The 12,499-nt window shown below is 46.4% G+C and overlaps 1 protein-coding gene across 6 annotated transcripts in view; it reads right to left on the bottom strand.

Moving 5' to 3' along the window:
- Window positions 1–12,499, bottom strand: part of LOC146519335 (serine/threonine-protein kinase WNK4-like) — a 30,643-nt gene that overhangs the window by 1,674 nt on the left and 16,470 nt on the right. For 4 of the 6 annotated variants that reach the window (XM_085156440.1, XM_085156441.1, XM_085156443.1 and 1 more), the window contains 7 exons: window positions 11,424–11,974; window positions 10,384–10,423; window positions 10,210–10,304; window positions 10,028–10,076; window positions 7,416–7,845; window positions 6,769–6,959; window positions 6,574–6,668 (listed from right to left, as the gene is read on the bottom strand). In XM_085156440.1, the coding sequence (XP_085012566.1) occupies window positions 6,574–6,668; window positions 6,769–6,959; window positions 7,416–7,845; window positions 10,028–10,076; window positions 10,210–10,304; window positions 10,384–10,423; window positions 11,424–11,974 (1,451 nt within the window). Of the gene's footprint in view, window positions 1–4,944; window positions 5,442–6,573; window positions 6,669–6,768; window positions 6,960–7,415; window positions 7,846–10,027; window positions 10,077–10,209; window positions 10,305–10,383; window positions 10,424–11,423; window positions 11,975–12,499 lie in introns of those variants that run through there. The other 2 variants (XM_085156445.1, XM_085156442.1) reach the window with 2 other exon arrangements.

Here is a 12,499-nt window from a genome sequence, read left to right as displayed (position 1 = left end):
GGGACAGTCCACAGCCCACTGAATCACTGACTTATTGTCAAACTGTAATTATCTTTAACCTGTAAATTTGTACATTTATATACAACATAACACAACTTCATACAATATAAACAATGTTCATATTGCTTACTCTGTATATTTTACCAACTGTATTACAACTACTTGCAGTTTAAATTCTGACTAAACCCACACATTATATTTTATCATAACTCTGGTTTTACGTGGCCGATCAACACAATTTAAAAACTGGTATAAAGTCCACACTTTTCCTGTCAGTTGTTCGTCTGTCCTGCTCACGTCTCCAATGGTTGTACACGTTGTCATTAACTTCACTCCACATCAGCCGCTTTGCTAAAACACCGGTGTCGCACATAAGGACGCTGTCATAGCCTGTCAACCACGTTGATTAGCTGCGTATATACAAATGTGAATCGCATCATTGGCTGGACTCTGGGATAAGGTGGCATCGCTCTGATCCCATACGGGAGCAGCCAGTCACTGACTAACACTGCAGAACAGAGTTGTTAACGTTTTAATTTTAATTTCAATTCAGGTTAGATTTTTATGTGCGCAGAGACCTGCAGCAGTGCACAATTGCACACGTAGCTTAGAGGGAACATTGGTCATGACTACCAAACACACTTGTGGCAGTTTCTGTGTGATAAGCAGGAATGTAATACCACGGTAATGATAACTGAATAAAAGCATGCATCAAGCAAGCATCAGTAAGTCTGGAACTGGAAACACTTGTGCAAAATACCAGGATGACAGCGCATGGTATGGTAAAAATATTCCAGGTAGCAAAGAAAGTGGAGTACACATTAAAATGTCCAGTACACAACAATAAGATGCCATCCACGCTTGTCACGACTGTCCTGCACTGCCTTCATCACTGACTGACCTCTAACCACCCAAAGGTTGGGCCTCTCCTGCAGCAGGTAGCTGTCAGTGTTACATTAGAACCTGTCAGAATCAGGATACGTTATTAATCCCTGAGGAAATTATGACGTGCCAATTTAAAGTGATGCACTCTCACTTTTCTCCTAATTAAGTTCATTTTCATCCACAATAAACCAAAAACATCTGTGTGTTTCTTTTGTTTTTACTGCAGAGTGAATGGGCGAGTGCTGACTGCCTTTAATCTTCCTTCCCACACTGAGCACTGCTGCGCTGTTTCCTGCTTATTACACAGGAACTACCACATGTAACTGGGTGGTAATAACATGCACTGTGCGTTTACACATCCCTCTGCGCTTTGTTGGGGTTTTCTCTGTATTATTGTGGGATTTTACAATAAAACGTGAGAAGAGGTGACTGTTGTTGTGATTTAAAACTGAATAGATTTTTAACACCACTCCTTTATATAACATGCATGAATCACCAATGTAAGGCTGAGGCGACATAACATGTGAATTTGTAGTCCATGTTGTTGAGTTTCAATCCTGTCACACAGTCAGACTCTGGCTTCCTTCATCTCAGGACATTTTCTACCAAAGTCAAAGAAAAGTGTTTAAGAGGAGGTAAGATTATGTGGATCTCACATGTCAGTGCTTCCAGCTGCTTAGAGGGCTTTTAATTTGAAAGATCTACCAGAGGTGTTGCATTCTACTGAGAGCAACTTTATACCGACATAAGAACAAAAACATCTACAGATAGTTACATGCAGCTCTGTGTTAGACACTCTGTGTCCACAGCACTGCAGCTAAAAACCTGACAGGCAGGTAAACTTCTCATATATGATGATGTAATTAGTTGTGCTGCTGGATTATTGTGTTCTTACCTCCGTGCACGTGTTACACAGTGTGCCTGATGTGCATTAATGTTTCTCTAATGTAAAGACGTCGTAATGTTTAAAGATGATTTATGTTTGCAGATGACAGTAACATATTTCACTGTTGACAGACCATTAATCAGTAATCAGGTTTACTGCAGACACAAAGGGCTTCATGCTATTTTAAACGCATGCAGTCATACTTCCTGAAAATAGTCGTCTCTGTCCGTTTGATAAAAACTGTTACATTTTTTGTCAACGTTTGCTCCAATGTTACTCCAGTGTAATACTACATCTACACTGTGGCGTACCCCAGGGATCCCTTTGAAGTCCCAAATTGTTGCTCATTCACATGAAATAACTCCGTGTCGCACAACAGCTTGAGTGGTTTCCTGTACGCTGTGGTTTTCACAGAGAGCCTGCACTGCAGCAGTTTACTGTGTGATTGAAGATTTTGTGAGAGAAAGAAAGACGTTCTTTTATCAGCTGACACTTTCATTACACTGGACGGCTTCATAAAAGAGAAAGAAACACGCAACTTCCAGGAAGCAGCAACAGTTTCCCTCCTGACTGCAGATTTCACACACATGTTGAACCCAAGGTCACTTCAGTTGATTCAGGTTTAGAAACATCAGCTCCAGTTTTATTGTTAAAAGAAATGTGAAAAAGACTTTACCTGTTTATTCGCTGGAAGTCTGGCCTGATGCTCGCTGCTCTATGAGGGGTACTTAGTTTCAGGAAGTTAACAGATGAAGTGGTTTGGTGTAACCACATCCTCTCACTGCAGCTTAAACTGCAGCCTGACTCATCGTGGGAATTTTTATTATAGATAATAAGAATGAACATTAATAAATCTTTGCACAGACAGCAGGTACCGACTAACCAAAGGGTTGCTCCAGTCTGCATGCCACATATCCAAGATATGAACCCCATGTTGCTCTCTGATGCATCCATGTGTGTGAACGTGTGAATGTTGGAACCATTTAGAAACAGCATTGATGAAAGTGTGTGAATGTACAAGTTGTGTAAAGTGCTTTGAGTGCTGAGTTATAGAAGAACCAGCCTGTTTACCACTTTGCACCAAAGTGCTGGATGGGATTTTGCCATTTTGTGATTTTCACTGCAAATTAATTCAAACATATATCATAATATTAATGCATATCTACCTCTGACAATAGTTAACACGCAGCCAAAGGGAAGCGCAGCTCGGGCTATGGAGGTTGTGCTGCTGACATCTTCACATCTGCAGAGAACAAAGATCCATGGAGAGTCCACCTGAGGAGGGTGCTCAAGGTTTCCATACCTGCTAATCATTCTTTAGGCTCTCAAGACTCAAAGGCCTGAAATCAGACAGTTTTAACCTTTACTTCTATACAGAAGCTCACTGTTTGATCTTTGATCAGTGTGAAACTGTGCTGCCACGATGTATCAGCAGAGCTGAACAGCTGAAAGTAAACTGTGTCAAAAAGAATAAAATAAAAAGGTCATCGGCCTTCATTAATCATCTTTAATGTTTCTTATTCTGACATTTGTTAAAAGTTGTGTGTCTTTAGTCTTCATGCAAAGTGTTTAGATCAGACTTTTTTGTAACTTTTTCAAGATCCACCTGTGCTTGGTTAAACCATACCCTTATTAATTATATACATTATATATATATACATATGTATATATATATACATACATATGTATATATATACATACATATGTATGTATATATATACATATGTATGTATATATATACATACATATGTATATATAGGTATGTATATATATACATATGTATGTATATATATATATACATACATATATATATATATATATATATATATATATATATATATACAGCGTTGACCCTGTGCAGTCTGTAGAATAGAATAGAATAGAATAGAATAGAATAGACCTTTGGTCATGGCACGCCACCATGCTGCAGGTCTCTGATTGGCTGAAGTGTGGTAAAGTTTTAATACAATGAGCTCAGCAGGACCTCGGAGCTGCCGTCACATTCATGAACACGAAGTCGGGCCTCTACACCAACGTGACCTTACGGGATACATCTGCCCATCATTTAATAGCCCCTCCCACAGCCACAGGTGTGAGTGGCTCCATCCTTGGGGCCCACACCGTTCTGATGAACCCAACCTGTTTGCTCATCTTATCTCTGTTTCATGTGGTTCTTTGTTTTCTGCTTGGGCTGTGAGAAACACAGACTTCTGTTATGGATTTAAAAACATGATGTACAGATGCTGCTAGAAGTTTGTTTACAGCAACCACTGGCTTGGCAGATGGCCCCGCCCCTCCCTGAGCCTGGTTCTGCTGGAGGTTTCTTCCTGTTAAAAGGGAGTTTTTCCTTCCCACTGTCGCCAAAGTGCTGCTCATAGGGGGTCATATGATTGTTGGGTTTTCCTCTGTGTGTATTATTGTAGGGTCGACCTCACAGTATAAAGCTCCTTGAGGCGACTGTTGTTGTGATTTGATGCTGTGTAAATAAAACTGAATTACATCTTTATTCTTTCTTTTCATTTCTGTTTTTAAAAGGTTTTTTGTATTGTATTGTACCTTTGTATTCATTCATTTGTATTATTATATTCCATCCATCCATCTTCTTCATCCGCTTTATCCGGGGCCGGGTCGCGGGGGCAGCAGCCTAAGCAGAGAAGCCCAGACCTCCCTCTCCCCAGCCACCTCCTCCAGCTTATCCGGGGGAACACCAAGGCGTTCCCAGGCCAGCCGAGAGATATAATCTCTCCAGCGTGTCCTGGGTCTGCCCCGGGGCCTCCTCCCAGTGGGACATGCCCGGAGCACCTCACCCAGGAGGTGTCCAGGAGGCATCCTTGTCAGCTGCCCAAACCACCTCAGCTGGCTCCTTTTTATTATTGTATCATTTATTATTTTGGAACAGCTGTAAATGATTTGCAGGTCTGTGGGTCTGCTTCATTAGTAAAACATTTGTATGTCTTTGGTTCATAGCACCTCTGCAAGCACAGCTCAGGTTGATGTAAGGGTCATGTCAGGACACAGAGGTCATGACCTCCCACCACCACCAGGTGTCACTGCAGAGCGACTTTTTCATCTCAGCAGGAATCCTGCTGACCCAAACAGCTGGAAATCAGCTGATTATTCACTGTAACGACGTCGCTCTGACCTTTCAGTGTGAAAAGAAAAACATCAGCACATCGTCAGACAGGAAACTTTATTTAACACAAATATGAGGAGGAAATTCTGGACTTCATAAACTTTCTAAACTGGAGCAAACAAAACTGTTAAAATTCATAATTTCATCTCTTCATGTGTCCACGGAGACGGCGTCTCACACGGATTCAACTCTACATGACGATAAATAAGGCACATGGTCGTCCAGACGCACAGACCGCCCTCAGCTCGTCCTGCGACTACACGAGCAGCAGGTCAGAAAAGTTTCCACACTCATCACAACAAAAACTCATAAAGTTTCAAAGGTTTTCAGCAGATTCTATAATCTCATGTTTGTGGGTGCAGCTCATCACTTGACCCTCAGCTTGTTGTCTGATGACCTTTGACCTCTGAGGTTCAACCTTTCTTCCTAAAGTGCTGAGATGTTCACTTCAAACTACGAGACATTAAAGTATTGCACTGCGGATTACTCTTCATCATCACCGTGATCATCTTCTCATCTTCAGCAGCTCGTCGCTCACTGGAAGACAAAGGTCAAAGGTCAGTTAAATGTGACGGTCGGCGTCCACGTCAAATCGTTCTGAACGTAACGTTTTCAGTGAGAAATGTTTCCTTGTCATCATCAGCTGACTGACATGTTTACATAACGATGAAACGATGACAACAGGCTGTGAGGTCATTGATCATTAATCGTGTTAATCGCTGATCAATGGCTATGAGCTGAAGAACTGTGAGATGGTGACAGGTGGAGGCTGTCTCCTCGGTTCAGAGATGGAAACGTTTCTCACTGAAAACACGACGTCCACATAAACAGAACCAAAGATGACCACATTCACTCTGATTGGTCCTTCAGACACCATGTGATCTGCATCCACTCTGTTCTCTGCGTTTGCTCTTCTTCCTGCTGATGAACACTCATCAGCTGCGCCGGTATGGATGACGATTATTTTTTTAAAAAGCTGTTAAAACGCGTCTTTTTAACTGTTAGCACTGTTAACATTTTATTGGTCAGAGCCTAAGCTCCGCCTCTAAACCAGCCAGTCAGAGCTCACAGTTCCTCTACATGTTAGTGTGGCGTTCAAAGCACAAGGAGAGAATCTGAACACAGATTATTAGAAATCAGATGTACGTTAGAACCCTCTGAAGCCTCCACCCAACACTCTGAAGCCTCCACCAACACTCTGAAGCCTCCACCCAACACTCTGAAGCCTCCTCCCAACACTCTGAAGCCTCCTCCCAACACTCTGAAGCCTCCACCAACACTCTGAAGCCTCCACCAACACTCTGAAGTGGTCTTTGCTGGTCTGTGGATTTCTGGAGGCTAACAACACTGCAGTGAAACTTCCTGTGTGTAGAGTTTTGCTGCAGTGGCGTCTGTGGCTCAGGACGTGGAAAGATACTGAACCGAGTTGCGCCGGTGAATCCGTCAGAGTGATACAGTCAGGTTAGAGGTGTTTGTATGAATGTGTGTGCAGCAAAGTGTTACGTAAGGACAACAGTCAGCTTCTCATAACCGACTTCATGAGAGTGAAAATAAGACACGGAGCTCCAGATGTGACGTGAGCCTGACGGTTCTGATGATTCATGCTGAAGTTTTAAAGACTAAAAAGTCCAGATTTACTGAACTCTTCCTGACCGTCTCAAACACTCACCATGCCGCTGTGCTCGGGGGCAAAGGTCACGCCTTTCCCTGCTCTCTCCTGAGATCCACTGCTGCTGCTGCTGATCGAGGTTCTCCTCATGATACCTACACACACACACACACAGACACACACACACAAAGATGATTCAGTATTAAATGACTTCCATTAGTCTGTTATCCTGCAGGCTGCCGGGAGTCCTCCCACCTGCAGGGGGCAGCATATCCAGCCTGCGAGAGGAGGGATTGCTTCCAGACATGGAGAGGCGCCGCTGCCGGCTGTTCAACATGGCGGCGGGAGGAACGATTCCAGGGGGCAGGACTTTCCCCTTCCTCCGGTACAGCTCCTCGATCTCTTGCTTCTGACTGACCTGCAGGTTCTGCACCTCCATCAGGTGTCTGGGAGAAAGAAGGAGGAGTTAGAGAAGGACTCAGGAGACAAAAAGCAGATGTGTGTTGGAGACAGAGTGGACACCATTTGTCTTTTTTCTTTCTGTAACACTGAACCCGGCGAACGACGTCCATGTAGCAACGAGTCGACGGGAAAGAGCGCTTTCTGAGTTTCAATGTTGAAATATGAGTCACTGTATGAAGGATGGTGACACCTGCTGGCCAAGTAACGTCACTGCATTTGTAGTGATGGAATAATGATAATAATGGGATAAATGGTAACCATGGAGACCAGAAACACTGCAGTGTGTTTGTATGTTGGTAAATAAAAATAAGGAGTACGTATAAACTATTATTGATGGAGAACCGACTCGTTCATGTTTCAATGACGAAACATCAGCAGAATCATGAACCACAAATCAAAAACAAATTCATTCATTCATTAAAAAAAGATCTACCAATCACCTTTCTCGTAGTTGCTGTAGCTCCTCCCACATCTCTCCATTCTCTCTGTCAGAATCGTCAGAGCTGTAGGTCGCAGAGCGACTCCGTGATTGGCCGAAGCTGCTGGCTGTCCCCTCCCACAGACTGACGCTCAGCCTGCGGCCTCCTCTCCTCTTCCTCTCCTCCTCCTCCTCCCTCCTTTTCTCCTCCTGACCTCCCGGGTTGGCGTTCTTGTTAATAACTGGGGCGAGGGTCACTGTGCTGATGCTGCTCTCTGATCCGCTGCTTTCTGAGCTGCTTTCTGTGTCACTCTCTGATTGGTTCTTCCTGGGAGGAGGCGGGGAGTGAGCAGTGGGCGTGGCCTGACTGATGGAGCGTTGGGTGGCAGCCTGACCGTGTTTAGAGGGAGTGACCTGGAAACGACCAACGGTGAAAGCAGAAGGTTTCTCTGCTGCAGAAATGAGAGAAGAAGAAGAGTGTGAGCAGCTTTGGTCAAAAAGGCAGCTCAAGACTCATCAGGTGCGCCGGTATGGACGATTATTATTTTAAAAAGCTGTTAAAACGCATCTTTTTAACTGTTAGCATTTTATTGGTCAGAGCCTAAGCTCCGCCTCTAAACTAGCCAGTCAGAGCTCACAGTTCCTCTACATGTTAGTGTGGCGTTCAAAGCAGAATCTGGACACATCTCTTTTACGTTCTTCAGGAATCAGATTTACGTTGGAGCCCTTTGAAGCCTCCACCCAACACTCTGAAGCCTCCACCAACCCTCTGAAGCCTCCACCAACACTCTGAAGCCTCCACCCAACACTCTGAAGCCACCACCCTACACTCTGAAGCCTCCACCCAACACTCTGAAGCCTCCACCAACCCTCTGAAGCCTCCACCAACACTCTGAAGCCTCCACCCAACACTCTGAAGCCACCACCCTACACTCTGAAGCCTCCACCCAACACTCTGAAGCCTCCACCCAACACTCTGAAGCCACCACCCTACACTCTGAAGCCTCCACCCAACACTCTGAAGCCTCCACCAACACTCTGAAGCCTCCACCCAACACTCTGAAGCCTCCACCAACACTCTGAAGCCTCCACCCAACACTCTGAAGCCACCACCCTACACTCTGAAGCCTCCACCCAACACTCTGAAGCCTCCACCAACACTCTGAAGCCTCCACCCAACACTCCGAAGCCTCCACCAACACTCTGAAGCCTCCACCCAACACTCCGAAGCCTCCACCAACACTCTGAAGCCTCCACCCAACACTCTGAAGCCTCCACCAACACTCTGAAGCCTCCACCCAACACTCCGAAGCCTCCACCAACACTCTGAAGCCTCCACCCAACACTCTGAAGCCTCCACCAACACTCTGAAGCCTCCACCCACACTCTGAAGCCTCCACCCAACACTCTGAAGCCACCACCCTACACTCTGAAGCCTCCACCCAACACTCCGAAGCCTCCACCAACACTCTGAAGCCTCCACCCAACACTCCGAAGCCTCCACCAACACTCTGAAGCCTCCACCCAACACTCTGAAGCCTCCACCAACACTCTGAAGCCTCCACCCAACACTCCGAAGCCTCCACCAACACTCTGAAGCCTCCACCCAACACTCTGAAGCCTCCACCAACACTCTGAAGCCTCCACCCACACTCTGAAGCCTCCACCCAACACTCTGAAGCCACCACCCTACACTCTGAAGCCTCCACCCAACACTCCGAAGCCTCCACCAACACTCTGAAGCCTCCACCCAACACTCTGAAGCCACCACCAACACTCTGAAGCCACCACCAACACTCTGAAGCCTCCACCCAACACTCTGAAGCCACCACCCTACACTCTGAAGCCTCCACCCAACACTCTGAAGCCTCCACCAACACTCTGAAGCCTCCACCCTACACTCTGAAGCCTCCACCCAACACTCTGAAGCCTCCACCAACACTCTGAAGCCTCCACCCAACACTCCGAAGCCTCCACCAACACTCTGAAGCCTCCACCCAACACTCTGAAGCCTCCACCAACACTCTGAAGCCTCCACCAACACTCTGAAGTGGACTTTGCTGGTCTGTGGATTTCTGGAGGCTAACAACACTGCAGTGAAACTTCCTGTGTGTAGAGTTGCGTCTGTGGAAAGATACTGAACTGAGTTTCTCTCGGTTCCTGCAAGTACGACCATTAAATGTTGGTATTTATGGCTCATATCTGGGATTTTTTCCTTCATGTTTGCAGAAGGTAGAAGATCAGAAAGTGATGAAGACCACCAACATCATCCTGAGTGAAGCATTTACAGGTAAAATCTGTGCAGTTATTCTTGGTGGGATGAAGTGTCTGCTCGTCTCCATATTTTTATTCTTGGACTTCAGATCGAATCACGTGCAGCCCCTCAGTTCATCGTCGGAAACCCTGACCTGCACACAGCTCTGCTCACAATACAGATGTGCAGTGGAATAATGTGGAAAGGATGCAGCTCAAAGGAAATTTATTTTTAACACCCATGCAGACGGAGCGTGATGTTGTGATGATTATGGAATCAGTGATAATGACCTGCGAGTGTCTCTATGTGCAGATGATGCTGTCTCAGCTGACAGAATGAGGCGTGCATATTTGCCTGTTTCTTGAACAGGTGGTTCATACCTTCGTGTATGGGCGACAGTCTGGGTGAAGGAGACTCAGGCGGGAGGAGCTGGGCAGGAGGAAGAACATGTTACTCTGATGTCTGTGGTTATGCGTTCACACATGAAAAATGAAACCATAAACACCATCAAACAGCACAAAATCCGATCTTACACGTCTGACTGACAGAAACAGTCTCATACTTTTTTGTTCAGAGTCGACTGAGGGGACGAGTGACGGAGCTCTCCTCTGTGACTGGGAACACTGGTCAAGCTGGGAGCAGAGGCAGTCACTGAACCTGAGAACCAGTTACATAAAACATCAGGTTTCAGGTTCAGCGTGGTCTGATGGCACTTTGTGACCTCATAGGTACTCACCATGAAGGGGCGGAGCTGAGCTGAGCTTCTGGACTGGAGACTGAAAGGAACGAAAGCCTGTTTCAGGTTTTTGTGCTCCAGCAGATTCATCGTCTCACTGATTCGTCTGCCGGTCGACATTTACGCTACAGACTGCTGCCCTCACTAACCTCAGAAACCAGTAAACACAGATTACCTGCAGCGTTTCTATGAACTCAACAAACACACAAACTGTGTGCGTGCAGTTTGTCCCACAGTGTGCTGCTGCTTATTTTTCAGGGACAGCAAAGACAGAGAGCTACGTTCACTCAGAGATGGAGACAGATAAGAAAGAAGGAGAGGAAGCAGAGAGCTTAGAGTCAAAGGAAGGATGCTCGTTTAAAGCTCACATGGAAGTGTTGTTCAATCTGTACGTGTCACATGATGTTTGTTCATAAAGCTGCTGCTAAACAGACTGACTGTTATTGAAAGGCTGCAGGTGCAGGATGAAGAGGTCTGCTGCACAGCGGCTGTCTAACATGAAGTTAGCAGCGTCGTAAACATGAACAGTGTCAGTGCAGAGGATGAAATCAGCTTGATAGCTGTGAGACATCTGGATGGATTCAGGTCTGTAAATCCACAGAGAGCAGCTGAAGAACATCTACTGAAGCTCTCGGTGGAAGTTTGATTCTTTCCCCACACTGAGACACTACAGCTGATTTTACTTTCCCACCTGCTGAACCTGAGGTTTCTTTAACCTCTTCCAGACTCATTTCCTTGTTCACCTCTACAATCGAGGCAACAGGAAATAAAGATTTTTATTTTCCTTCTCTTTCTCTGCTCATGTTCTACTTAACTGATTCAAGCTGAGCACGTTCACTACAATAATAATTAGACTGAAAGTTTTAATTCCTACGTACTAATATTATTTTATTTTAACATATACCACAGGGTTTAGTTAGCTTTGCATAAAACAGGTGGTAGAAACGTCCTCCAAGGAGCTACTCGGAGCACATTTCTGACATGTCTGGACTTTAGGTACTCTGGTACTCAGGTAAAGTCTTGTTTCAGTACAAACTCACCTGTCCTCGCTCCTTCTCTATCTGAGGTGAGTCTGGGATCCGACTGGGCGGTGCCACCACCTGCTGGCTGTCTGAGGCAGAGCTCGTCTGTGGTGTGGGTGGGGGATAGGCTGGTGGAGGGAAGAAAGGAGGGGGAAATGGTGTGTGGCTTGGATGGTGGAGCTGGGGTCCAAAGGATGGAGATAGTGGAGGGGACTGTGTGGCCTGGGGGGTGGTAAATGGGGGGCGGGGTTGAAAGCCCTGGTTTGGGGCTCCAGGCGGGGGCATGAAGGTCTGGGCTACACTCATAGCCAGAGAGAGCACGTTGGCCAGAGAGAAGAGAGACTGCTCAGGTGAAGCCCACTGAGGAAGAGGAGCTGAGGAAGAGGAGGAGGGGGTGTGGAGCGAAGGGTTACTCTGGACTCTGTGGAGACTGGGGGCGGGGCTCTGGGTGGGGAGGGAAGCAGTGTAGGTGTAGTAGGGGTGATATGGGAAGTGATAATGGGGACCAGGAGAAGGCTGTGGTGCAGAGGAGTCCAGGTGGGGGTAGCTGAGGGGCTGATATGAGGAAGCTGAGAGAGAAACAGAAGAAGCATTAGCTACGCAACCCAGTCCAACCCAGTCCAACCCAGTTCAACCCAGACCAACCCAGTCCAACCCAGACCAACCCAGACCAACCCAGTCCAACCCAGTCTAACCCAGTCCAACCAAGTCCAACCCAGACCAACCCAGACCAACCCAGTCCAACCCAGTTCAACCCAGTCCAACCCAGACCAACCCAGACCAACCCAGTCCAACCCAGTCTAACCAAGTCCAACCAAGTCCAACCCAGACCAACCCAGTCCAACCCAGACCAACCCAGACCAACCTAGTCCAACCAAGTCCAACCCAGACCAACCCAGTCCAACCCAGTCTAACCCAGTCCAACCTAGTCCAACCAAGTCCAACCCAGACCAACCCAGTCTAACCCAGTCCAACCTAGTCCAACCAAGTCCAACCCAGACCAACCCAGTCCAACCAAGTCCAACCCAGTCCACGCAGGCTGGTGATGCTGGTTTTAGTCAAGTAAACTTTTTAATACTTTCATGTTCTGTGCT

Source organism: Neolamprologus multifasciatus, chromosome 4 (assembly GCF_963576455.1).
Source record: "Neolamprologus multifasciatus chromosome 4, fNeoMul1.2, whole genome shotgun sequence".
Lineage (NCBI taxonomy): Eukaryota > Metazoa > Chordata > Actinopteri > Cichliformes > Cichlidae > Neolamprologus > Neolamprologus multifasciatus.
This window is presented reverse-complemented; position numbering and strand designations above follow the sequence as displayed.